This window comes from Saccostrea echinata, unplaced genomic scaffold (assembly GCF_033153115.1).
Source record: "Saccostrea echinata isolate AGI-Se365-2 ecotype Australia unplaced genomic scaffold, CSIRO_AGI_Sech_v1 ptg000028l, whole genome shotgun sequence".
Classification (NCBI taxonomy): domain Eukaryota; kingdom Metazoa; phylum Mollusca; class Bivalvia; order Ostreida; family Ostreidae; genus Saccostrea; species Saccostrea echinata.
The window spans coordinates 9230136-9258041 of NW_026889777.1; the positions used below are offsets into that span (position 1 = coordinate 9230136).

At 33.4% G+C, this 27906-nt stretch overlaps 2 protein-coding genes across 3 annotated transcripts; both read right to left on the bottom strand.

Annotated features, from left to right (window-relative positions):
* Positions 1-8414: 8414 nt before the first annotated feature.
* LOC133193718 (fatty acid-binding protein, liver-like) lies at positions 8415-10227 on the bottom strand. The gene is made up of 4 exons (XM_061329663.1): positions 10075-10227; positions 9550-9731; positions 9150-9266; positions 8415-8693 (listed from the first exon to the last, which is right to left on the bottom strand). The coding sequence occupies exons 1-4, from the start codon at positions 10145-10147 to the stop codon at positions 8643-8645; spliced, it is 423 nt and encodes a 140-aa protein (XP_061185647.1). The 5' UTR covers positions 10148-10227; the 3' UTR covers positions 8415-8642.
* A 5643-nt stretch (positions 10228-15870) lies between these two features.
* On the bottom strand, positions 15871-27667 carry LOC133194098 (cAMP-responsive element modulator-like). 2 transcript variants are annotated; one of them, XM_061330064.1, is made up of 7 exons: positions 27514-27667; positions 21308-21483; positions 20829-20911; positions 20191-20321; positions 19296-19466; positions 18330-18483; positions 15871-17888 (listed from the first exon to the last, which is right to left on the bottom strand). In XM_061330064.1, exons 2-7 carry the CDS (start codon positions 21479-21481, stop codon positions 17744-17746), a joined length of 858 nt encoding a protein of 285 aa, XP_061186048.1. In that variant the 5' UTR covers positions 21482-21483; positions 27514-27667; the 3' UTR covers positions 15871-17743. The 2 variants fall into 2 exon arrangements, with proteins under 2 accessions (XP_061186048.1, XP_061186049.1); XM_061330065.1 differs by having other exon boundaries at positions 27412-27656.
* Positions 27668-27906: the final 239 nt, after the last annotated feature.

A 27906-nucleotide genomic window follows, 5' to 3' on the forward strand; every position in this document is an offset into this window, starting at 1 on the left:
GCATGGATATTTAAATGTTGGGGGGGGGGGGGATCAAAAAGTGCAACAGAATTCAAAACTTTAATGTATGACTTAGCCTTAAACGGACTTGAAGGTGCATGCTCTTTGTCCACAGTGTTTATGTAGAAATGACATTAAATACCAAATGTTACAACCTCAGAATGTTTCATAAAAAAAAACCCTTTGACCTGATGAGAAAAGAGATAGCTTTCACTGCACCTTCAGTCCCCGGCACTAAGTAGTTTGTATATTGAAAATATGGTACACTTTGATAATCTTGCATTCCTATAGACATCTGGCAAATAACCTGTTAGTACGATTTTAATAAACACTTTACCCTATACCAGAAATTGTGAAATTCTTGGCCATTGGTTCAGGCCAAAGGTTGGGGCTATGATACAGTAGTCATATTTTGATAGTAAATCACATCTTTGATAATTTTTCTTCATGACTTATGGACACGTTTGTATGAGTTTGTTTAGTGAGTGGCCAGCTCTGATCCACTAAAAAATATTCTGGATCTGGTTGCACAAACGTTAGTTTAACTCCCAGTTAGTGTCATAACTAGCTGTTAAATTTTTAAAGACGAGTTACCTAACTGTCAGTTAAAAAATTGTAGTTCGAAAGTCTATTAAAAATAGGGACTATGGATCTAGATGTTCCCAAACCACTATAGGTATTAAGCAAAGAAACTAGTTATATAGTTATGACGAGCAAGGGTGCCTCCTCCAAAGTTGTGAATTTCATGGCCTAGCCCCTTGGTCAGGAGTTCTGGTGTTAGGGTGGGGCTCTATTTTTGTATTGAATATTAAGTGAAAATGCATTAATTCTTCGAAAATCTTCTTCTCTGCTCCTTTGTATTTAAAAGTAAACTAAGCACATAATTTTGGTGAGCAAAGGTGCTTCTTCCAAAATTGTGAAATTTGTGGCCCCAAGGTCATGGGTTCTGATGTAAGGGGGGGGGGGGCTCTATTGATAATATAGTGAAAGTGCATTGTTTCTTTGAAAATATTCTTCTCTGCTCCTGGGTATAAAGCAAACAAAGTAAGTATATAGTGATGATTAGTAAGGGTGTCCCTTCCAAAATTATGAATTTCATGGCCCCTGGGTCAGGGGTTCTGGTTTTAGGACAGTGCTCTATTGATTATATAGTGAAATGCATTAATTCTTTGAAAATCTTCTTCACTGCTCCTGGGTGTTTAGTAATAAACTATGTACATGGTTATAATAAGCAAGGGTGCCCCTTCCAAAATTGTGAATTCATGGCCCCTGGGTCTTGGGTTTGGTGATAGGACAGAGCTCTTTAGAACAGATATAGAAAATACATAAATTCTCTAATATATGTTCCTGGGTATTTAGCAGACAAAATAATTGCATAGTTAATATGAGCAAGGAAGCTTCTTCCAAAATTATGAAATTCGTAACCCTGGGTCTGGGGATTTGGTGTTAGGATGGGGCTGTGTTGAATATATCATAAAAATGCATTATTTCTTTGCAAATCTTCTTTTCTTTCCCTGGGTATTTAGCAAGCATACTTAGTGCATGGTTTTGATGAGCAAGGGTATCTCTTCCAAAATTGTGAATTTCTCGGCCCCTGGGTTTAGAGCCTCTGGTGCTATGGTGAGGCGCTGTTAATTTTTAATCTACTGAGAGAAGTTATTCACCTTTGCTATTCACCTGTGATAATTAATCAATGTAAATGATGTAATTGAAAGCTCATACAAGAATTTTGATCATTTATAATAAAAAGTACTTTCCTAGTTCTTATTTGTTTTGTTTGTTTATTGTTGTTTAACGTCCCTCTTGAGAATTTTTTCACTTATTTGCCAGCGGAGAGCTGCAAAGTTTGACCTATACTTGGCACTCAGGGCCATTGAATAGTGAGGAATCTTTTTCATGCCAACGCATTCTGCGACACGGGACCTCGGTTTTTACGGTCTTATCCGAAGGACCGGTCTCCACCTCTTTCCTAGTTTTGAATGGTCAATTAAAATAAATACTTCTGGTTGTCAATATTACATAAATATAGAGACAAAAATTCCTTCTTTTTGTACATCAGATTTTTTTCCCAAAATAAAAAAAACAAGAGGAACCAGTGTGAGATAGAAGAGATTGGGTTTCTAATAGTGCTCAAGCACAATTGATTTGTTTAGTAAGAATGGCGATAGTGACAAATGGGGGACAAGTATAGTTTAGTGGGTATATACACCTTGTCCATCTATCTGTTCAATCTTATCCAGGCTATAACTTATTTAAAGAGAATCATTGGAAGCTCATACTTGGTACACAGATTGTATATCACCCCAGAGTATGTCAGAACCTTGATGCAAGATCATTTTGTCAAGATCAAGGTTAATTGCAGAAAAAGTAAAGTATTTTTGTCTGGGTTATAATAGTTAATACAAAAAGTCCTTTCATTGTTTTTAAAAGTCAGGTAGACTTTTAAATAATACATAAATTAAATAAAATGAGACCAAAAAAACCTTATCTTTGTACATTACATGTTCTGAAATGACTGAGAGAGGCCAATGTGAGAGGAAATGAGATGGGTTTACTTATAGTGCTCATGACCTATTTGTTTTGTTTAGTATGCATGGGGATTGTGACAAATGAGGGCAAGTACAGGCAAGTAAATAGATCAGCTTTAAGATTTGTTAGTGGACACTAAATTAATTGTTTTGCTGATCCAAGATCATCCTGTTTCTCTTGCTTTTGGGTAGCTTCATTTATCAGTTTATTTTGTTTTATTGTATATTTAGTCTATGGGTCCTTAACAGTGCCCCATAATACTCAGGTCACTGTAATAATAATAATTATAATAATAATAATAATAAAGCCTTTATTTATCCAGGATGACATAGTTTAGCAACAATGCTAGTTTTCAATATGGTCCTGCATTTTAACATACATACAGACAGGTACATGTATTAGTAAAACACAGTTTAAAATAAATAGAGTACATATAAGATAAATAATAAATGTGAAATATAAAATAAGTAAATACAAAACAAAATTAAAATGTATGGTGGTATTCTCTAAGATAGTTTCTCTTAAAACATACAACACTTGTTGAATATCTGGTGTTTTCACAAAAGGTATTCCACATACTGCTACCTGAAACTCTGAAAGATCTCTTATAATACTCAGTCTTTGTCCTGGGTACATACAATAAATATGAGTCGGAATTTCTTGTTTGCCTCTGGCTAATTTCTGATACATATTTAAAAACATTTAAGTAATCTGGCATTAATCCATATAATACTTCATACACTAAAATCACTCTTTTATAGATAAAATAATCTGATAGAGGCATCCAGTTAAGTTGTGCAAACATGACAGAAGATGGTGTTTGAAAAATTCTTATGTTCAAAATGACCCTAGCAGCACGTTTTTGTAATATTAAAAGCTTTTTCACATTTTCAGCATTTCTTTGATTGCGCCATATGGTACAACAATATGTAAAATGAGGAAAAATCATAGTATGAAAAATCTTCAACAATGCATCATTTGACATAAAATATCTTATTCGTCTTAAAATGCCAAATTCTCTTGGATATCTTGCATACAAGTGCTTCAATATGGCTTTTCCAGAACAAAGTTTCATCAATATTCGACATTTTGATAATCTTTGTACCGTTCAACAAGCATACATTGAGTTTTAGAAAAATTTATGCTAAATTTATTTTGCTCAATCCAACATATACTGCGTTTCAGTATATGTTTAAGGTCTTCACACATCTTTGATTCTATGTTTTCTACTGACTTATCTGTTACATCTTGAGAAGAATCGTCTGCATACATATTTACATGAGAGTGTTTCAGTGCTTGTGGATAGTCATTAATGTACAGGATAAAAAACAGTGGGCCTAAAATGGAGCCTTGTGGAACCCCAATAGTTACATTCTTTTCATCTGATAGATAACCTTTCCAAATAACTTTCTGTACACGATTTGTTAAATATGATTTAAACCATTCAAAAGTATCATTACATATACCAAAAGACTTAAGTTTGTGTCATAAAGCCTTGTGATTGACAGTGTCAAATGCTTTCCTTAAGTCTATGAAAAGTACACCCGTAAGTTTACCTTCATCAATATTTTTAAGCCATCTATCTACTACAGAAATAAGAGTACTTTCACATGAGTGTTTGGGTCTATTGTTGAGGCTCTTGGGCTTCTTCTTTGCATGAGTGGCCAGATTTAAGTTTTTCGAAGAGGTTTATTCCAAGGTTACTATAAGATCTTTGCTGACCCAACTTGTATAGAAAATTGTTTAAAATTATAATCCAACTACATGTATTATTAATTCGTACAAATTGTGATTTTGTCACTTTTCTTGGCTTAAAATTTGAATTAACAGACAAAAATGAAAACAGTATTGTCCAGACGTTTGAAATGCCCGAGATGCAACTCCTTAATTCCGATTGCAGATAATGATCATTATATTCTTGTACCTTTTAACCATTTTTGACGTGTTTTCCATGGTGATATGGGTTTTGAACATTATTCTTTATGTTAATTATCGGAAATAGGTCCCTTGGTTTCAAAAGTATAATTTAAATCTCTTCCATGCAGAGTTATTCCTGGCTTCATTAAAGAATCGCACACGAATTGTGAAATTCTTTGATCAAAGTGATAAAAATTCCTTTGCAGACAAAAAAAAACTTCAAGGCAGAGGAGCGAAAACCGAGAGATTTACGTTAGTATGAATTAAAATTAAACTAAGTTTGATCTCTTGTGCTTCTTCCATCCTCCGATGAATGGATTTGCATATAATTTCTGTGAAAAAGATAACCTGCATTTACATGCTATACCTTCTAAGCAAACGAAAGATAAGGTAGGAACTTTATATTATTTGTGAACATTTTCGACAATTTCAATTTTGAAACAAATTAAGACATCCATTGAAAACAGGCTTCGTATTTTAAGGTGTGTCTTATTCCTTTGTTCAATCATTAAAAATGGCTTTGACGCTAATGATTTTCCAAAAGAAATCTAATTTATAATAATTAAGAAAAAGTCACAAACCTTTTATTTTTCTTATTATACAGACCCCGGCTTCTACATAACATGCCTGTGGAACAGTGATATTGATATACATGTATATCCATAATGTGTAATGAAAACAGTTCATATCTGGAAACGGGTTCTAATTCATCGGGGCAGTTCAATGGTTTTAATACTAGTACTAATGAAAACGTGGAAATTACTTCGACACTTGTACAGCGATCTTTAATTGTGTGTTTAGGAATTGTTGTTTTGCTGGAAAATTTGTTAATTCTGATAGCCGCCGCACGGAACAGAAAACTGAGAGAAAACATCCATTATAATCTCGTGTTTTTTCTTTCCTTCAGTGATCTTCTTCTCGGTCTAGATGTGATCTTTTATGGACTTATATTCACAGAAAACAATAGAGGTACCGGGATAAACATGAGTTTAGCCTGTGTTATTCTTTTCTGCCTGTGGTGTATAACGATACAAATGTCCTTAGTACAAATATTTTACATCAGTTTAAATCGTTATCTCGTCATCTCGTCGAAGAAATTAAACCAAATGTTGTGGAATGGGAAACGGAAATATTTATTTTACAGCGTATCCTGGATTGTTATCATAGTCTTGGTCTGTTCTCTAGTTTCGCCTAACAGTGATAAGTGCACTCTGAAATCTATATACGATGATAATTTTTCCATTTTTAAGGGAACGTACTATTCAATGAATTCGCTTTTCTTATTCATGACAGTTGTATTTTATGTGCTTACTTTATGGAACATACATAAAAGATACAAGAAAACGGAGGACAAGGCCAACTTTCCAAATAGCATTGAAAAAACTATGGAACGACTATCTCAAATCAGACGAAAGCGTATTATAAAATCTATGAAACTTTTCAGTATAATAACAATAACCCTCTTGCTACTTTCAGGTCCTATGGCATTCTGGGGCATGTGGTCTACTTTTTCTCGTGTGAGTTATACCGTTTTTTCTTTTGGTGTTATTCTGAATTCTGTCATCAACCCAGTTATTTACTGCTTAAATATAGAGGAACTGAAAAAACAAATAAAATCAATGTTTACGATTCATCAAAATTGATTTAAATTGGAAATGATCTACTGTGAAATCACTAATTTTCGTGGAGGTTTAATTTGCGTTGTTTTCCAGGTATGTAGAGTTCCACGAATTCATGTCCACCACGAAATGTAGAATGTCATAAACAAAAACTACCCACGAAATCAAATCCCCACGAACCCACAGTTTTTCCTCAAACCAAAATTTTACCCCCCACAAAAGTATGTGATTTCACAGTATTTGTATTTTAGGCTATCAAATTGTTCAATATTTTTGCTGGAAATGAATGTGCATTTTCCTTTTCTTTTGTGCATTTGGGAAGGTAATAAAAGAGGATTCATGGAAAAGTTTAATTTTTTGGTAAGTTAAAAAAAAGTAACTTTATGGCTGGAAGGGATCCATGCATATGTTAGCTTCCACTTGTTAATGGATGCTGCAAGCAAGTTCTTATATATGCGTTTTATTTTGTGTACATAAAAAAATTAAAAATTCACATTTGTAGCACTGGTTTTTTCTTAAATAATTTCAAAATAGATTTCAAAAAAATTAATATGATTTATAAATTCTACGAAATTGACAATTATGCATGAAATGATCAGCACTTTAAAGTTCAAAGAACAAAAATATAAATTGTTAAAGCTGTAAAGAATTTATATATTAAGGTTTTTTTTTTGTTTGTTTGTTTGTTTGTTTTTGCTTTGTTTTGTTTTGGGTTTTTCTTCTTTTTCTTTTGGGGGGGGGGGGGGGGGGTATTTCTTCAGTTTCAAAAATTATTTCAAATTTGTAACACGTATTTATTATAAATTTACTTACGTGTAACTAGTTTATGCACAAAAAATTGCTCTTTCTTGGGAGAAAAAAATGCATTTTTTAAAGTAGAAAATACAATAAAAGAGCTAACCTTAATTTGAATTAGATTTAAAGAGGGGAAAACAAGGGATTGTGTTGCATATTGTTTGTTTTTAAAAACTTTTAAATCCGCATATCAATAATTAGGGCTCACGCAGCTTTGACCGGTCTACAGGGGATGCTTCCTTCTCCTAGGCACCTGATCCAATCTCTGGAATTGCCGGGGATCAGTGTTTTATGTCTTGTTCACAGATTTGTATCGTTTGTAGATTTTTGAAATCGATCACTGTTCGTTATCTTCATCTTTTTCATTATAACATATTTCAAAACCCGATAAACAGGTAAATGCTGAAAATACGCAGTGACTTTTATGAAACAAATCATGACATCTTATTTAAGAAGATAAAATGTTAAAATATGTTCAAAGCATCTTTTCTAATTAAAAAAAAAAGGGGGGGGGATCGTAATTATATTTCCATTTTTTCACTACATTTATCAATTTACTAATACTGATTATTTTCTACTAGCTCATTTTTTCCAGAGAGGTTCACATATACACATTGCTTGTTTTTGTTTGTTGTTTAACGTTCCTCTCGAGAATTTTCACTCAAAGGGAGACTCCACCAATTGCCGGTGGAGGGCTGCAAATTTATACCTATACTCGGCACTCAGGACATCGAGCAGAGAGGGATCTTTTTCGTGCCAGCACCTACTGCAACACGTACAGGACCTCGGTTTATACTGTTCATCCGAAGGACCGGTCTCCATGTCCCGCGGATCAACTCCTTACACTGCGACTCTAGAGCAAACGCTCTAACCACTGCGCCACGCGGGCGACCACTGCTTATTTTTAATTATATACTGTAATAGCTATGTTTAAATAATTTGCGCAGTGTATGAACAAGGACTGTCTATCATGTTTGCAACGAGGCGGTAAACCGTACCTGGTTTTCTTGTTTGTCAAAAACTGTATACAGGATTATTTTTGCCCTATACACTTACAAACGATTTCTCCCTGTCTTATATTCGCCCAGACACAGACATTTTAAATGAAAATTGCATGTATGTATACATGTATTTTATTTCTGTTGAATTTGCCCCGTTTCAAAGCCCACTGACTACGTGTACGATTGATTGATTGATTGTTTGCTGTTTTACGTCCCTTTCGAGAATTTTTCTCTCATATAGAGACTTCACCATAAACCGGAAAAGAGCTTCAAATTTAGACTTCATTAGTCGGCACTCAAGACCAATGAGCTGTGCGTGTTCTTTATCGTGCCAACATCTACCATGACATGGGAACTCGTTATTAAAGGTCTTATCCGAAAGAATCATGACTTTCACATCTAATGCCGGGCACTTGGCGAAGGAACAGTCACTACCTAATATGTTTACGTATTAGGTTTGACGTACCTACTGTCTACGAAGGCGAAAACGGAGGCGATTTTTTTCTCGTACAATGTCTTTGCAATGTTGGAAACTTTTGTTCCAATACATAACTTTCTGAAGAAAGAAAACTTTTATTTTTACAGCATCATAATATTCATTTCATTGTTATCTTTATATCTATATCTATCAAACATATGTAAACTTCATCATTACAATCATAATTCCAATAGATTTCGTATTGTTAGGTGGAACATTATTCTTATTTGGAGACTTTCGACTGCTTGACGTTACATCTGAGTGCAGTGGTCTTCAGTGTTTTTCAGCTAATTATACATTTTCCTACAGTCGTCTTTGCTTGCTACGCATGGTTTTCCCAAACGCATTGACAATCTGAAAAGAAATCGACAGTTGATAAATGTATATACCTGCAAAACGAGGGATATATAGATAAATTCTAATGCATTAAGGTTTTAATAAAAATACTTTCTTGGCAGAAAATTTCATGCAGAAAGGCTATACTTCTGGTATTCTATCTCTCTTTGCTCTGCCTTCCAGGCCAGATGTATGTCTTTCATAAATGAAATGATTAATAACCAAGTATTTGTTAGAAATGACACGCTATTGTATATATCGACATTAAAAAAGGAGTTGAAATATTGGCGCTTTACATTTTGGCTGATTTTCATATTTAATACCCTGTATGTTAACTCTGTATAAACATTATGGAAATGTTGGCGCTTTACTTTTGGCGAATTTTTTAACCCGCCAAATAAACCAACATTAGCATCGCGCCAAAATTACCCGATAAACGGTATATTAATTGCTAGCCAACAGATTGCCACTTACTGATGTCATATTAGCGCCATCTACCGTCCTTGTCAGTTTGTACTCTCTCCAGGAGTCATCGTTCTTGATTTTCATGTCCTCTTGAATTTCATTATCATTAACAACAGTTACAGTGTTCTAGTGTATAGAAAAATTCATATGGTACAATTAATTCAACAAATCAAATAAATCGTTTATATAAAACATTTCTTTAAAAAAAAAATTGCTACATCCATTGATTAAAAGTTAAAAAAAAAATTGTTCCAATTATTTGTATCTAGACTAAAGATTCAGCACAATGCACCTGTTAATTAAAATTAATAATTCGTCAGGAATTAAGCACCAATCTACATGTATATACATGTATGTGTTCATTCCAATTCTGGTTAAATATTCATAGGGTGACTATCATGTAACCAACCCTGATCTCTTTGCCATCTAACCCAGTGTCGCAGAATTCCTTTCCACTTTCATATGTGTAAGATTTTTCCTTTCCTGGAAAAAATGTGCTGGACAGATTTAGTGTCCACGTATTTCCGTTTATGCTGTACTTCAGTGTATATTTTGTGCCTCGAAACTTCTCCATCATTTCTTCACTAAAACCTGTAAATGTGTCACAAAACATTCTTGACATTTTTTTTTCAAATTAAATACAATACAATATTTGACCAATACAATATTTATTGGCGTAAACACAATTACAATAATTGACAAAGGCACAACATATAAGAATCATCAATTGTTCATACATTTATACAATATCAATTAATTTACTGATGCATAAATTATGTAGTTTATGTACAGATTATTATCTCTCTGATCAAATTCACTCAGGTGCTTGAACCAACTATACTTTTAGATTACTTGCCAAACGCCTTATACCAACGAGTCATGTGCTCCAAATTCAACGTATGATAAAGATATAATCAAGCTCTGTAAATCTTACCCATGGCTTTAGCAAATTCCTCGTACCCCTCCCTTTCTCCAGTATCCTCCCAGGTACCTACAAAGTTTGCCATCTTCTTTCAGCGTCCAGAAAATCAGATTCTCAACCAAACCTAACTATATAAAGCCAGCTTTGTGGCTGAACGTGGTATTTCTCAATCCAAGCACGTTCTTTACATTTATTTGCTTACTTTTGTTCTGAACATGCAGGCATGCAGTGGTTTGAATTAATAGTGTATTTAAATATGTGGAGATTTTGGTATTTAAATTCAACGATCGGCTGTGTGCGCGAATATCGACTAGTTAGAAAAAAAAGAGTCAGTAATTAGGACTAAGCCGGGGTCAGTAAGCCGGACTAATCTATATACTACAACTGGACATAAGTGGACAGAAGCAGATTTCAAACAAGTTAAATTCATGATTCTGACACCTGTAGGGGCGAGGGAAAGGAAACAAAATTTAAATGATGATTAAACAAATTCGGATACGAAATGAGATTAAATGATTAGAAAAATAAAATTATTCAGAAAAGTTCCGGTTAGAGGTATTAGCTGAAACTTATGTGGAAGCTTCCCAACATGCTGTTGGGTACAGAAATGTAGCATAGAATACTCAAACAAACTAGCGTAGTGTTTCCTACACACAGCAAATATCAAAAGTAGGACATCTTAAATCACACTTTTTCATGCCCCAACTTTCACTCATGTTCCAAAAGATGAAACTCTAAAAAATCGCTTTTCAGGTTTAAATATTTTAACAAAAAGATTCCAGTCAATGGATTCTGAAGTGATTTTGATTTACCATAACTATACTGGATTCCAAAATATAATAAAACTACCTACAGACAAAGATACATGCATTTCAGGATCGAACTTTTTTTTCAAGATCAGTAACATCAAAACGTATTACTTTCCTGCACTTTATACAACTATTCCTCAAGATAAACTACAAATCAGATTTTTTGACAAAATATACAATTGTTTCTTAACACTTTAATATATTTAATGGAACTCGGAAATGATTGATTTATACCTAAAAACCTTTCTGATTCAACACATGTACACCGAAGTTGACATTAAAAAGATGCCGGAGTTCCTCATTAACAATATCTGTAGGCTTTGGAGACCATGTCCTCCAAAAATATGTTGGAAATTCGATGGGTAGTAATTGTGCTCTTTCATTAGCCGACCTGTTTTTAAATTACTATGAAGCTGATTTTATTCAAGAACTTCTACACGAGAAGAATAAAAAATCTCGACATTTAGATTTATCGACGATGTTTTACCAATTGACAATAATTACATGTACATGTATTTTCCTTCATATGTCTACTCGATATGTGCATGTGAGCTTAAAATAAAAGGCACCACATATTTAAATGTTTTACTGACTAAAGACCTTAATTGCTGCATGACAGACGAGATTTCCCATCGTCAACTTCCATTATCACTTGCATATGGTGTTTATATCTCCCAGTTGTTCAAGTTACTCAAGAGCATGTCCCAAGTATTTTCAATTTTTAAACTGATGCAGGCTACTGACAAATAAGCCGATGTTACATGTTATCTTCACCTTTTCATGCAAATTCAGAATTTCAAAAACCTACATACATCTACGAGACATGGACAGCCATATGAAAATATATTTCTTCTGCTACCTATGTGAAGTTTGTAGTAAAATTATCAATGGCATAATTGGTCAATAACTGTCTTAAATCTGGAGTACATCATGTATCATATCGTGGACACCGTCAAATTTTGAAGCTGGCTAAACATCCAATGTACAAGAAAGCAACTGTGATGTCATAATTAAGGGTCCTTGTGTCAAATATAAAATAACTTTGTAGAAAATTTGTGGTTTTCCCCCAATGTATTCCTCAAAGAGAAAATTTCAAAAACTACTGTAACAAGAATTTAATGCATTGGCCACAAAATAATACCAAAACCTCAATAAATTACAATTATATCCATCCAGAGATAATGCTTTGCATAATAAAGAACTCCGAAAGGGATAAAAGTGCATGACGATATTCAGAAGATTGCAAGAAAAAAAATCTCCTCTCCATTCATGTGAATTATATACCGACTCCGTGTCGCAGTGGTTAGAGCGTTTGCTCTCAATGCCTGCCCAGGGGAAAGGGGGGGGGGTAAAAAACATTTTTTTGTTACATTGGAATATTAGGGGATAATTACTTATGGAAAATGAACATGGCCATATACATGTATAATCCGCCAGTTTACAGTTCTATTGTAATCAAGTACGAAAATATGTTTTTTTTAACTTTTCATCCTACTGTAGATATCTTCATCTTTGATCATTCCAAAAGGGTACTAATTGTGTACCTTTATTAGCAGACCTTTTTCTGTCTGTCTCCCAGCTGGTTCGATACGAAATAGCATGTTCTGTGCAGAATCAATTTCTAAACTTCGGCAGGCTGCTGACAAATATGTTGTTGCTACAAGGATATCAACAATCTCTTTCAAAGTCAACATTTCGCAAATTCTTTGTTCGATGCAATCCCTTAAGTCTAATGCTGACTGACGTACGAGTTAAATACAACTTAGCTGGTTGTTGCCAGTTTAAGGCTGTAAAATGCTTCCGGTTTAAGGTTACTGAACTATAATACAATACAATACAATAATTTCTATAGGATATTATATAATAAAGAAACTCTAGTGCGCTTAACATTAAAATACATATAAGCACACAAAATGAAGAACAAAATACTTTTTAAAAAACAAGATGTGTTTGTGAAACACTGATGCCTCCGTATGGCAATTTATAGCGAAGGTTAAACTTTCTCAAATGCATTTCAAACATATTGGTACCCAAAGTAAGGTCTTGTACCTAGGAATATACCTGTGAAATATGAAAGCCCTAACAGCAACCATTATAAAGATATGGAAAAGGTTAAAGTTTTCCAAAAGTGAGTCAAACGTCAAGGCCAATGGGCTATAATATTTGGTATCTAAAGAAAGGTCTTGTTACAAGGATTACACATGAGAGGAATGAAAGCCCTAGCACTAACAGTTCAAAATTTATGACCAGGGTTAAAGTTTTCAAAAAGTAGGTCAAACTCCAAGGTCAGGGTCAAAGGATCAAAGTTGTTGGTATCCAAAGAAGGTCTTGTCACATGGATTACATATGTGAAGAATGAAAGCCCTAGCACCAACCGTTCAAAAGATATGGCCAATGTTAAATTTTTCAAAAGTAGGTTTAATTCGTAGGTCAAGGTCAAAGGGTCAAAGTTGTTGGTATCCAAAGGAAGGTCTTGTCACAAGGATTACACCTGTAAAGTATGAAAGCCCTAGCATTAACCATTCAAAAGTTATAGCCAATGTTAAAGTTTTTCAAAAGTAGGTCAAACTCCAAGGTCAAAGGGTCAAAGTTGTTGAATATCCAAAGGAAGAACTTGTCACAAGGACTACACATGTGAAGTATGAAAGCCCTAGCAACAACCGTTCAAAGTTATGGCAAAGGTTAATGTGGGGAAATTTTTTTGTAAAACTGGGTCAAACTCCAAGGTCAAGGTCAAATATGATAGTACCCAAAGAAAGGTTTTGTCACAAGGAATACACATATGAAATATGAAAGCCATAGCTCCAACCAATCAAAAGTTATGAGCAATGTTAAAGTTTTTGCGGACAAACAGACAAACAGATAGACAGACAGACGGGCGGACAGGGCAAAAACTATATACCCCCGAATCTTCGATACGGGGGCATAAAAATGCATATGCATGTGCGTAAAAAAAAAAGGCTAACTAAAAGGCCTCATATACTATAACATAAAATGTTTCTAGTGTACTGAAACACTGCGCGGAAGTCCCTAATATAAAATTACAACTATATTGAAACGTTTAAAATTTAAAAGAGCCTGTACTAATGAGTTAAACACAAAATTCCTAAGAGACCTTATAACCAGTTCAATGTTCAATTTTTCGTAAATCACTAAAAATACAATATTTACATTCTGTCATAGGCAAGTTCAAAGAGGTGAGTTTTAAGACCTTTTTTAAAAGCGGAGACGGATTTGGATTTTTTAAGACATGAGGGTAGAGAGTTCCAAAGCAATTTTTGAAACTCACGGTAGAATTATATAGACATGCAGGGCTGACTGCTAGTGAAAGTTGTCAGCCCTGCCAAAACTCTACTAGCCCGAAAAAAAGAGTCTTTTATAAAGATGTTTTTAGCGATAATGTGAATGGGACACGATCACCATAATTTCCATCCCAAATCTATAGGCTGTCGAATTCTACCCCTTTTGCTTGTTACACTTAGCTACCGATACTATTAGTTGATTCCAGAGATTTTTATCAAATATATGAATTTTAATTTATGGCAGATTTTAACAGGTCCAGGCGGCCGTTGATACGTGCAAATGTGTTCGTCTCGGGCGGTCGGGCGCACGGTTATTTCAAACACTGTAATCTAAATCTACTGCATTAAGGTATGTCACTCGTCAGCCTTTTAGAAAATTTCAGTCAGAACCTCTTACTTAAAAACTATTTATTACAATTCAATCTTTATAACATGTTTAAATTAAACAATGTAAAATGTTCAACATTCAATTAAAAAACTGCTCAAAAATTCACAAAGAAGCAAGATTTATAAGGGACTATTTCTTGTGGCGGAAGGATATTTAGCTGAAAATTCTGCAAATCTACACATTTATTAAATTTAATATCTTGGAACTTTAGCCTCACATACTTTTACTCAGAGAATATTTTCCATTATGATATGCCTGGAATATTAAATATAGGTCTCAATTTATATTTTTATAACAAAATTTACACCTTCGCTAAACAAACATTGCCAAGAAATGAATATATATCAAGGAAGTTGAGATGAAATTTACACAGTTTTTTTGCCTGAAAATCGCATATTTTGACCAATATTTCAAAATTTACATCACTGACCCCAACTTTTTCTTTCATTATTTTAAACTACTCGATACTTTCGACCGATCAGCACTTAAGTCGTAAAAAGTTTGATACAAGAAAATATTCTATTGCCTATTTAGATTTTTAATACCCCAAATATGAGACTTTTTTAGTGCAAAAAGGTCACACAAAAATTTATGCGCATTAATTTGCATGATTTGTTCAATGATGAATGTTATTCAAACTATTTTACGTAAAATAAGATTATGTTTATTGCCATGTTTACATCTTATAAAATATGATAACGGTTAAAGTGATTAACCAAAGAGTTACAATTTAGGTGCAAAAAGGTCAACTTAATTGTACCGTAGCTCAGTTAGATGCACACTGACCCCCCATTTTCTCTGCGATTTTGAGTCATACTATATGAGTACTTATCCAAAATATACTTCTCAAAAAATCCTTGATATAACAAATTTCACGAGTGACATACCTTAAGGTCTGACGACACGTTCCTCAAATATCTGTTTTGTACCACTGTGTAAAATATCAAAAATTATTCATAATTGTCATTCTCTTGTGATTTCTAATTTTTGTCAAAATGTCTTAAAAAATAAGTACATCAAAAATTGTAATATTGGCAATTCAAAGGATTACCAAAAGGATTATATAGGAAACACCACCCTCTGGTATCTTGCACAAATGTCTGGTAAGGTACCTCAATTTTTTGTGATGAAACTTTTTAAAGTAGCAATACTTCAAAGACAAATTATTTGGAAAAATTATATATTATTGAGGAAAGTGTCGTCTGACCTTAAGAAATGGTACTGTCAAATGTAAGATATAGACACAACAACACATAACCCTAACGCTACGTAAACAACAGGACAGTTCCATACAAAACAAAATCAGTAATTTACATAATTCATTTTTATTAAAATATCAAGTGACTCTCTCCATAACGTATAACAATATCACTGGACAAAATTTTACCCAAGATATCCAAAAAAAAAAAAAAAAAAAAAAAAAAAAAATTAAAAAAAGGGCTTTATAACATTGGTATAAAGCTCTCAGAAGACAATTATTAGTATTGTCCTTTCTATCCATACAATATCCTCTTTCTTTTTAATTTAAAAACATCAATATCTCAAAGTTATTCAGTCCAAATTGAACACAATTTTCTACAAAAACAAAATCTATGTACTTGCAAAGGTCTGAAGACCTGAAATGTAGACATTAATTATGTACATAATGGGTTTAACACATCATATCATGAAAATTCAATTCTGTTTGTTGAATAAGTAACTTTTTTTTTGTCTAACCAAAGGGCCGGATATACATGTATTCAAATAATTTATTTTCATAGATAACAGTGTAAAATGACTTTCATAGAATGTGTAACTGTTTCTTGGCAAGTTTATATGGAAAGTGAGACCACAGATGACAATTTGTACATATATCTTATGCCATTTTTATGACATCAAACAGTATTTAATACAGTTATTCATAATTTGCCCACAAACCCCACTTTGCAGAAGAATCTTTTTAAGTGCAATTTGCAGTTATATGTATATGTAGCCTAGCAGAACATGGTTTATCACCCAAAGTTAATAAAACAGATACATTTCAACAAAGCATTCATTTGAAATACATTTTTATGTTGTATCACATTTCATCAACTTCAATGATTATAGGGAGGGCGGGTATAAAGGTGCCATGAGTACACCAAGACAATACAAATCTGTTTATAATAAAAATATATAACAATCACTGAAAACTTTAAAATGTTAAGAAGACAGCGTGGGCAAGAAAGCTACAGTGAAAAAAAGCTACTTGGAACAAGGCTATTTGTATGTCTATAGTACTATTTACAAGTCTATTATGATCAGTGCAAGTTACATTTTCCTAAAAAATCAAAGTTTCAAGTTAAGTTTTGCTCTTGTATTTTTTTCCAGATCAAACCCTTTCTTAATGTTACCAACCAAAATTAATGTTTATATTGAGAAATTGTTTTAAAAATATAATAAAATATATCTGTCCTTTCTGTAGACAATAAACTTAACTAAGGCATACACGATATGTAGAGTTTGCTATAAGAACAATGCTGCTTGTAATCATGTATTTCTAAAGCTGATTCCACATTATTACTGAAAACTATTTATTTACTTATCATTTCTTTTTCATCACAGGCCATAATTCATACCCAAAAAAAGAAAGAAAGAAAACAAATATATGTCCTATTGATTGTGTGTCTTTTACACTTTTCTCAATGTTAAATTTTATTTTCTTATTTTTTCAGTTTATGAAAAGCCAAATATAAAATTTCAATGCCGTAGAACCCATCCATATCAGATGGCATATATTAAAGAGATACACTGATTATGAATCTGAGCAATAGGCCGACAATAACATTAATCTGTAAGCTGCACATGAAACAAAACATTAAATATTGTAAATATATAAAACAAAACACACGAGATCCTACAATCATAGATAAGAACCTTCACGCTTTACATCAATTTATAAAAAAATCTCTCTCTTAATAAAATACACTAAATGCTTAGTAAGGTGCCTTGCAAAATGACAGGAATATACGTAAGACAAATATATTTTTTTATTCCGTTGCCTTCAATTCCCTTTCTGTACAAAAATATTGAAAATGACGGTCCCTTGGTCACTACATGCGGAATAAATGTCCTGGCGCGGATCCGTAACAGCTAAATGCATGTTCACGTTAGCACTGTTTGACCAAAACAAGAAATCTGAGCAATCCCTGTACAGCTAAGGACTATCCCTCCTTCTGACAATAAAGTTCTTTTAACGCCTTCAATTCCTCGATTAATGTCTTGTTTTGATTCTCTAGAACAGCTACTCTGTTTTCCAAACATTTCACATAGTCTTTCTTTTTCCTCCTACATTCCCGTGCTGCTTCTCTGCAACAAACACATACTATAAATGTAGATATTTCTACACACTAAAATTTTGCGATTTCCATGAAATAAAGCATTAGTCTGAGGGTTTCATATGGGAAATTAAAGAATTCACAAAGCATGCACTTTGTCCCGGGGGTAAAATACTCTGGGAAACTTTTCTTATTGCAAAATTGGAAAAAATTTCCCAAAGGAATCATTTCAAATTTAACAGTTTTGTAATTCTTAACAGGTCGTAGAGACAATATATGCAAATAAAGTCAGTGAATAGATTTAAAGATGTGTCTCTCACAAGATAAATAAATTGATTTTATTTCCTTTTGTGTTTTACAGGATTTATTAAACAGTTACATTGACACTTTATTAACTTTTTATTCTCTGCACTACTACATACACATGAATACACTGAACATCAGTTCAGGATAAAAATCCCCCAAATTATACCTGTTTTTCAGAAGCCTTAATTCCCTCTTCCTTGAAGCTTCTTCAGACAAATTCTGAGGACTTGACATTGGACTTCCTGTCGTTGCCATAACAACCCCCTGGGGTAAAGCCCCGGATGTGGCAATCTGATAGGCCTGGACTGTTCCTGACATATCTGTGAAGAATATAGTTTTTTTCTCTATTAAATTATACATTAATTTTTAAATCACTTCATTACCTTGCTTGAAATTTCAAATTTCTATTTTTCTCTTTTTAATAAGATATTTGTTTTGTTTTGTTTTTTTTTTTGCAACATGTAGGGTGAGCTAACCAAGCATCAGACACATACCTTGCTTCAGACAACTTTATGCAATAAAATTGCATCAAATCTGAATGTCTACGAGTTTTGACTTGTTTCTCTCTTAAAGCCGAAGATATAATCTTTTAATGATGCTGATTTTTTATTACAGTCAAACTTAGTTATCTTGAACTTGATGGGGCCGAGAAAAAACTTCCGAGACATTGAGGATAAAATACTTTTTAAAAAAGTGCTTGGGACTTCCAAATCACATTGACATATCCATGGCATTCAAGATACCAGTGTTCAAGAAGAAAAGTTTCAAATTACCAGGAATACCATCGAGTTTTCAAGAAAAATTTTCCTACTTTTTTTGGTTGTTGTTTGAAGGGGTTTACCTAAACATCTTGTTTGTTCTAAATTTCAGTTCACTAATAGCATGTCTATGATGAATTCAGTACAGTAAAACACACAACAAAGTGCCAGGGATGGACAATTTTGCTTCGTTATAAAACATAATTTGATATATCCGTTAAGATCACATGGTATTTTAGAGGCATCGGGAATAAAAATCACATTGTTGTAAGTGTCAATTCATTATAAGTGGGTTCACTATATGCCTGTTTTACTGTATAATTGTGCTTATGAGGGTTTAATCTGAAAGCGTAATCTACCAGAGTCCAGCTTACCAGGGATGTAGAACTGGCCATCAGGACCTTGTGCGTACTGTACAATGGTTGCCCCTGTAGCTGCCGAGGTAGTTGAGGGGCTTGCATTTGTCATCGTCAGTGTCTGTAACCCTTGGGACACTGCCACACCGTCCGAGTTTCCAGAAATCTGTATCGTTCCTGCAGGCAGTACTGAAAATGTTTATCAGATTTTAGATTGATATTCAGATGTCATTTGCAACACTGGCTTGGGGTTTTCCCTAAGAACCATCTACTGGCCAAATTGACCACTTCCAATTGATAAAAATGCCACTTAAAAATCAAAAAAAAATTAAAATTAATTGTTGCAAGGTCCATAGAGATTTTGTTGATAAACCTTAACCCCTAGCTTCTTACAATTGATCTCTTCACCCTTTACTTTGAAATAAAGGGAAAACACTGTGGCTGTGATGTTATTTTTGACGGAATCATTGGTGTCATGAAGGCATGAAAATCTATGTATCAGGTTTAATCGTTTGCAATTTTAAAAATAAAAGTAAAACACTTACAAATAACATCAATTTATATTTGTTCAAATAATTCCTTTTGTTAGATGTATTAGAACAGTCTATAGGTTGATCTCAGTTTATGTATTTTATTGTGTTAAATTTGAGTATTCAAATAAGGTTTTTAAATTAGGTATAAAGTGCAGCGCCTGATTCAGGCGGCCTGAATAAACTTAATGCCTAAATGCATATTAACTATTCATATGAACGAAAATGATGGAAAAAATATTCAACTGTTTCAGTTTTAAATCTGCATTATTAATTTAATTTTTAGCTCTAAACTGTTTGACTGAAAATCCCATGAGTTGTGAAAACGACTGACTTATGATTATCCCAAACCTGACCCTAATTAAATTTGTGACTAGTCATACCTTGCTGGTACTGAACCCCTGATAAGTTGGAGGCTCCCTCGGGGGAATCCCCGTCCTGACTCTGACTACTGTTGGACTCCTCTTCTATTTTTGACACTGCCACTGGGGAGGAAAGTTCATTCAAAATTTTCCTGCAAAAATTAAAACAGCAAATTCAGTAATGTGTGAAGTAACAAGCAAGCATAGGGTAAATCATGGATTCTATCCAAAAACACAGGTTTGATTCAATATCCTCAATCATGACCAAGAAAAGACTAAAATCTATTACATGTTATACCAAATATGGTTATTAGCTGAGAACTTACTTTAATTTATGAATGTAAACATTAGATTATCAATGGGTGAAATCTTTTTGTTGAACAACGCAACATTCATAACAGAATTGACCAAATTTTCATTTCGATATACAGTGTACATCAAATTACTCCCATTTAGAAATTACAAGTGAACTATCAAAAAAAATCTGGAATAATTTGTAAGTGCTGGTATATTTAAACCCCAAAGCTACTAAGGAATTTGTTTAAATCAGTTAATAGCTGAAAATGGCTTATGTGAACAAAATTAAGGAAGTGTTGTTAGAATTCATCAACAACTGTTGGACAACAACATGGTATATTTATTATGCATTAAGTTTTTACCTGTATGATGGCCTTCTTGAAAGCATTTCACGCCTTTTCTTGTTTTCAGAATCATCTGACAAATCTTCATCTACTGGTGCCACCTTCAAAATCAAATCTTTTTTAAAAATGGGATAAAATGACAAACCAGAGTCCTAAAGGACTATACAGTCATCAGAGTATTCAAGTCAATATAAATTAATATTCAAATAAATGTAAAATAAATCTTGAAAATAAAACAATGAATACATGAAACTTCATTATTTTCCAGTATTTCCATCTTATTATATATTATATACAAATTTCCCTGTGTCCTGGGAAATGTAAATATTTCTCACTGATTTTCCCACCCTCATTTAGAGTGTTCAACCAGTAAATAATAGCCGATGCAATATTGTACAAACTACGAACACTTTACCCCCCCCCCCCACTTTCTTCACCCCCACAACACCAATTTGGTTCAATGTAGTGCTGTACAATGACAAATGGTATATACGTACTCGAACCACTTGGATGGTCTGTACATTAGGACCAGCTGTCTGAATGACTGATGGGGTGTTGGAATGAATGACAGACTGGACTTGAATGGGCTGGCTCAGTGAGGGCATATGTACCATAGATATTCCAGAACTGGTCTCTAAATCTGCTGCTTGTGAAGAACTTACTTCTGTCATCTCTGTTAAACAAACAAAAAAAAAAAAGTCATCATATTTCAGTCTAAATTCACCAATTAAATAAGTACAATCTCTCACAAATTCGTTAAATCCATTTTTTTTTGGGGGGGGGGGGGGGGGGGGGAGGTTTCAAAACAAACATTGTCATCAGAATGCCTTTCTTTTATCCTCTTCACAACACTGTTTAATAAAACAGAATATATGAACATATAATACAAAAAACTAAATTTATATAAAGGACAAATGGATAATTTTTTTTGGAGTATCAATACATTTCTCAGTGTTATACCATAATTAATGAAATTTCTAGAAGTTTCACTCTTGTCTTTATCAATCCTCAAAGAAACAAAAAGCCTTTTAAAAAGGTCTTTGTGACAGTCCAATGAGCCATCATTTCTCTTTTTAATTTTTTTTTTCATCATCTTCTTCACTTTATTGGCAAAATTTTCCAGAAGTGCAATTTTTGTTTTGCTCATTTTTAATAATTTAAAGTGGAAAAATAAATATCTCACTACAGACTGACTACAATATTAGTATTTCTTCATTTTACTAAAATGTTAGGCCAAAATAAAATTATTGTTTGTTTGGAATTGCATCCTGCGTCATTGATATGACCCCTCCTGAAAAAAAAATTATTGGCCAAAAATAAGAACATTTTTTTAATCAATGGCCTGTTATCGCATACACCACCAAAACACTTAATGTAGTGTCAGATCTATGCAAAATCTGGGTTCTTGATTGATGGGAGTTACTTTTTTTTTTTAAAGTCAGAAAATAATTTGTTCATTGTTTATTTAGCTTTTTATTTAATAAAAAAAAATTGACTTCATTAAAAAGAAAAAATTCCCTCCCTCCTGGGTCTGAAACCCTCCAGGCGGCAATTCCAAACAAAACTAGATGCTGTCATGAGACAGTAATACCCGCACTAAGGTGTTTGCCTCAAATGCACACTCCTTCATATTGGGCCTACCAAGGAAAAAGTCAAAATAATTCTATAATTTACACAGTACATGTATTTGTCAAATCGAGCATAAAATGCTCTGGTGACCATGTGACCTATGAGCCTCTTATAGGTATTTCCTTTACTTAATTCATTACCAGTCTGAAATAACAGAATTTAATTAATGATGTAAATTAGGTTTTGATAAAAGGGGGGATATAAATTTTTGGCCCATAATTAAACTTTCTAAATTTATTTTCTCAACAACAAATAATATTATTTTAGTACAAAGCGTTTTTAATGAATTTATCAAAATGTGCAAACTTTTTTTTAGTATTCAATTAGGCAAAAACCCTCTTGAAAAGTCATACCCAATCAATTTTGTCACCCCCCCCCAAAGCCCCAACACACAATTTGCCTGTTTTTGGAATGAGGCCTAGATGGCAAAGTTATGTTAAAAACATCGTTTGTTATGATAATTTAAAATTTGTTCTTGTACTATACATGTATGTAAACACCTTTTTGAAAATTTCTTCATCACATTGGGCTTGCGTCACCCTACTTGTACTAGTTTTACCATTATCATTTTTAGATTGCACATGCATTCGGCAAGCCTTGGCTGATTCCGTCACTGTTAGAACGTTAGATAAGGTACGAATCGGCCGAGGTGTGCCGAGTGATTGCAGTGGTGAAAACATCATTACAATTTACATTATTTTCTTTGATCCTTTTTAAACTTTAACCTAACCATTTGCATTTCGGTTTATTTTACCCCAATCTAGACTTAAATTTGTACTTACCGACTTTCATAGGTCCTGTCAACTTCATGAAATATAATCCAATTAAAACACAAAATGAATTTACTTTCTTTTACATAGACTTAGTGTAGATTCAAATTTGTTCAAATTATGACCCACTGGGGTAGGGTGGGGCCACAGGATGGGATGGGGATCCAAAGATTTACATAGTAAAATGCAGGAGATTTTTTCCATCATAAATCTTCTCAAGAACAGCAAGGGCACTATTGTCCCCCGTTTTCGTGAAAGGGACTTAGGGGACATTAAATCTCATTTGTCTGTAAGTCTGTTTGTCAGTCTGTCCGTCTGTCACAATAAATTTAACCTTGGTGAGGTCATAACTTTTGAATAATAAGAGATAGGGCTTTCATATTTCAAATGTACATAACCTACAAGAACTTTCTAAATATACAATGATCTTTGAACCCATGACCATGACCTTGAAGTTTGACCTACTTTTCAAAAAAATTAACATTATTTTAAATTGATCATTTAGAAAGAGAAAAGATAGGGCATTCATATTATACATGTATATTACCTGTGACAAGATCTTTCTAAATATATCACGACTTTTGACTCTGTGACATTGACCTTGAAGTTTAACCTACTTTTCAAAAATGTTATATTTCCTTATAACTTTTGATTGAGAAGACATAGGACTTTCATATTTGACATGTACATTACCTGTAACAAGATGTTTCCGAGCATGCTATGATTTTTAACCCTTGACCTTGATGTTTTACCTAATTTTCAAAAATTTTAACTTTGGTGATTACTTTTGAAACAATATCCCATCCACTAAGACATGGAAAGCAGGGGACCCAATTCTTTGAATTTGCTTGTTAGTCATTTTGATATGGAAACATCCTCATATAGTGTAGATTAAAGTTTTTTATGCCCCTCCATGAATATGGCCGAGGCATATAGTGTTTGTCATGTCCGTCTTACATCCTTCCATCCTTCTGTCTGTCCTTCCATCTGTCCTTCTGTCATGCTTTGCTTTTAGCTCAGTTCAAAGCTCAGTTTCAAAGAAACCATCCAAGATATATATTTTTATCAAACTTCATATGCTGATAGATATTGATAAGAGCTATGCAACTGCATCAACATTTTTTAACCTTGACCTTTCCTTTGACCTGGACTTCACTTTTCTTAAACTAGTGTTTAGCTCAGTTTTAAAGATAACATTAAAGATAGTGTAATCAAACTTCATTTGTTGATGCATACTGATGTAAGCTATTCAACTGCATCAACATTTTTGACCTTGACTTTTCCTTTGACCTTGACTTCACTTTTCTTTAAATTAGCGTTTAGCTTAGTTTTAATGAAATCATTCAAATTACTGTAATAAAACTTCATATGCTGAAACATACTGATGTAAGCTTTTCAACTGCATCAACCTTTTTGACCTTGACCTCGCTTTTCTTAAATTAGTGTCTAGATCAGTTTTGAATAAACAATTCAAGATATCTTTATCAAACTTCATATGCTGATACATACTGCTTAGAGCTATGATTATCATCAACTTTTTTGACCTTGACTTTTCCTTTGACCTTGACTTCACTTTTTTAAGTTAGTGTTTATCTAGACTACGTTTTAAATAATCCATTTATGATATTTTTATCAAACTTCATATGCTAATAGTAAATACATACTGATGTTAGCTTTTCAACTGCATCAACGTTTTTACCTCAATCTTTTCTTTGACCTTGACCTCTCTTTTCTTAAATAAGTGTTAAGCTCAGTTTTAAATAAATCATTCAAGATATTTTTATCAAACCTAATATGCTGATATGTATTAGTGAGAGCTATTCAACTGCATCAAAAACTTTTCACCTTGCACTTTCCTGTGACCTTGACCTCCCTTCTCTTTAATTTGTGTTTTTCTTAGTTTTAAAGAAACAATTTAAGATATTTTTATATAAGCATGCACTTATACATAATTTGGTGAGAATTTATCAACTATATCCAATTGTTTTTAGATTTTAGTTTCAATTTTAAAGAGACTGTTCAAGATATATTCTCATCAAACTTCATACACTCATACAAATTTTCATGTTGCATTAGTAATATACATTCGGCTGGGCATTCATGTCCTATGGACATATTTCTAGTTTTCAAATCATGACCTCCAAGGGTAGGGTCAGGCCACAAGAAGTTTTGTATATAGGAATAAAAGGGGAAAAATCTTCAAAATTCTTCTTTTCAAGAACAAGAAGAGCATGATTAATATGGAAACATTCTGAAGAAGTGTAGATTCAATTAAGTTTGTACACATCATGACCCTATGGGTTAGGGAGGGGCCATTTTTTTCCTGCCCCTATTTGCCATCCACATGGAAATGCAAATTTTGAAACCATTTTACACATCCACAGGACAAAACCAATCATTTTCAAAATGATCATGATTTAAGGCTAATGCATAAAATATTAGGGAAGTTCTGGGAACCAGGGTGTTTAAACATGTTAAATATTTAAAAAAAAAATTGAACCCCACTGTGTAAAATGTAAGAGGAGTTCAGGGAACCAGGGGCTTTTTGCATAAAAAACGTCATTTTTCGACCCCCATTAGACCCCAGGGTGAAAAAGGAAAATTCCGAAACCTTACTGCAATCTACATGACACCACCAACCATCTCCCAAAAGATGATTAGGCTACTGTGTAAAATGTAAGAGGAGTTCAGGGAACCAGGGGCTTTTTGCTTAAAAAACGTCATTTTTCGACCCCCATTTGACCCCCAGGGTGAAAATGAAAATTCCGAAACCTTACTGCACATCTACATGACACTACCAACCATCTCCCAAAAGATGATTAGGCTACTGTGTAAAATGTAAGAGGAGTTCAGGGAACCAGGGGCTTTTTGCTTTAAAAACGTCATTTTTCAACCCCCATTTGACCCCCAGGGTGAAAATGAAAATTCCGAAACCTTACTGCACATCTACATGACACCACCAACCATCTCCCAAAAGATGATTAGGCTACTGTGTAAAATGTAAGAGGAGTTCAGGGAACCAGGGGCTTTTTGCTTAAAAAACGTCATTTTTTGACCCCCAGGGTGAAAATGAAAATTCCGAAACCTTACTGCACATCTGCATGACACCACCAACCATCTCTCAAAAGATGATTAGGCTGCTGTGTAAAATGTAAGAGGAGTTCAGGGAACCAGGGGCTTTTTGCATAAAAAATGTCATTTTTTGACCCCTATTTGACCCCCAGGGTGAAAATGAAAATTCCGAAACTTTACTGCACATCTACATGACACCACCAAACATCTCCCAAAAGATGATTAGGCTACTGTGTAAAATGTAAGAGGAGTTTAAGAAAGAAAGGTGTGACAGACGGACGGACGGACGGACAGACATGAGTAACTACAATATACCCAAACTTTCTTTAGAAAGTGCGGGTATAAAAATTATTTATGATGCCTTATGTTTGTCATGTTTATCAATATTTTAGGTTTGCATGTGGCTACTTTTTCTGAATCAATATACATGTATCAATACCAATATTTCATCAAGGACTAACCGCTACAAATTCAAAACCCAATCAGGATTTATTTGCCATATATATTTGTGAGCAACAGCTATGCTGACAGCTGTTTATTAAAGGAGAAAATTTCTTTGTACATGTAGGCCTATTTGTGTTTTCCTTGAATATTTGTAAAATTTAAATTCATTTTTTCATATCTAATAGTATGAAAATAGCCTCTATTATACAAAACAAAAGTTTATTTCCACTGCAGCAATGTCAAATCTATATCACATACAGATACCAAGGACTTACAACTTTTATATTCTCTACATACAGCTCTGTACATTTTTGAAACTTTTTTTTTAATTTTGAGAACTTAAAACAATAATAGTTTACTGAAATGAAAATCTTGGCACTCTGTTATTCACCTTTATCAAGTTATATGACAGGTGATATACATTAATAATTAATTCTGATGAGTGAAAAATAGCGCATTTTTTATTTCCAACAGTAGAAACTGAATAATCCCCATTGTCAACCACAATGACACAGTGACGAATGACTTTGTGAAAATTTGGATCATTCAAAATACTAACAAATTGACTTATTTACAACAAAATTCAAACCGGGTATAGTGACAGTAAAAGAAAACAATCCGAAAATTCCCGGGAAAAGTCAGTTGAAAAATAAATGGGTGAAAAGGAAATACCACAATCCACATACATTCATCCATGTTTGATAAATTCACACTTTTAGTCTAGGGTCCGTTTCTCATGTAAACACCGATTCTTCTCAGTTGTTGTATTTCGTCAATCGAGTACTTACCACTTGCGTACTTTTCGTCACCAATTTTGCAGCAATCGGACTGGATAAATTTGCAGAATACGTAGTCGCCACGTCAAATTACACGATCAGCGTCACATATCCCAAACAACAAGTACCGCATACTTTGTATTCTTACACCAGAGTTTCCGCAGACGAATTATCTCATTGGTCAACAATTATAGGATGACGTCATTTTACCATTAACTCGAACTACTTTTTCTTGTGGTTTTCGTGATCGAGATTGTTAAAGTCAAAATCAGTTAACATAACCTTTTTTAAGTATAATTTTTTTAAAAATGAATTTGTTCAGTGCATAGAAATAGGGTATTTTAACTTAAAAATGAGAATTTTTCTTGCAAACTAGAACAATAATGCAAACTATTTTTATCTGCG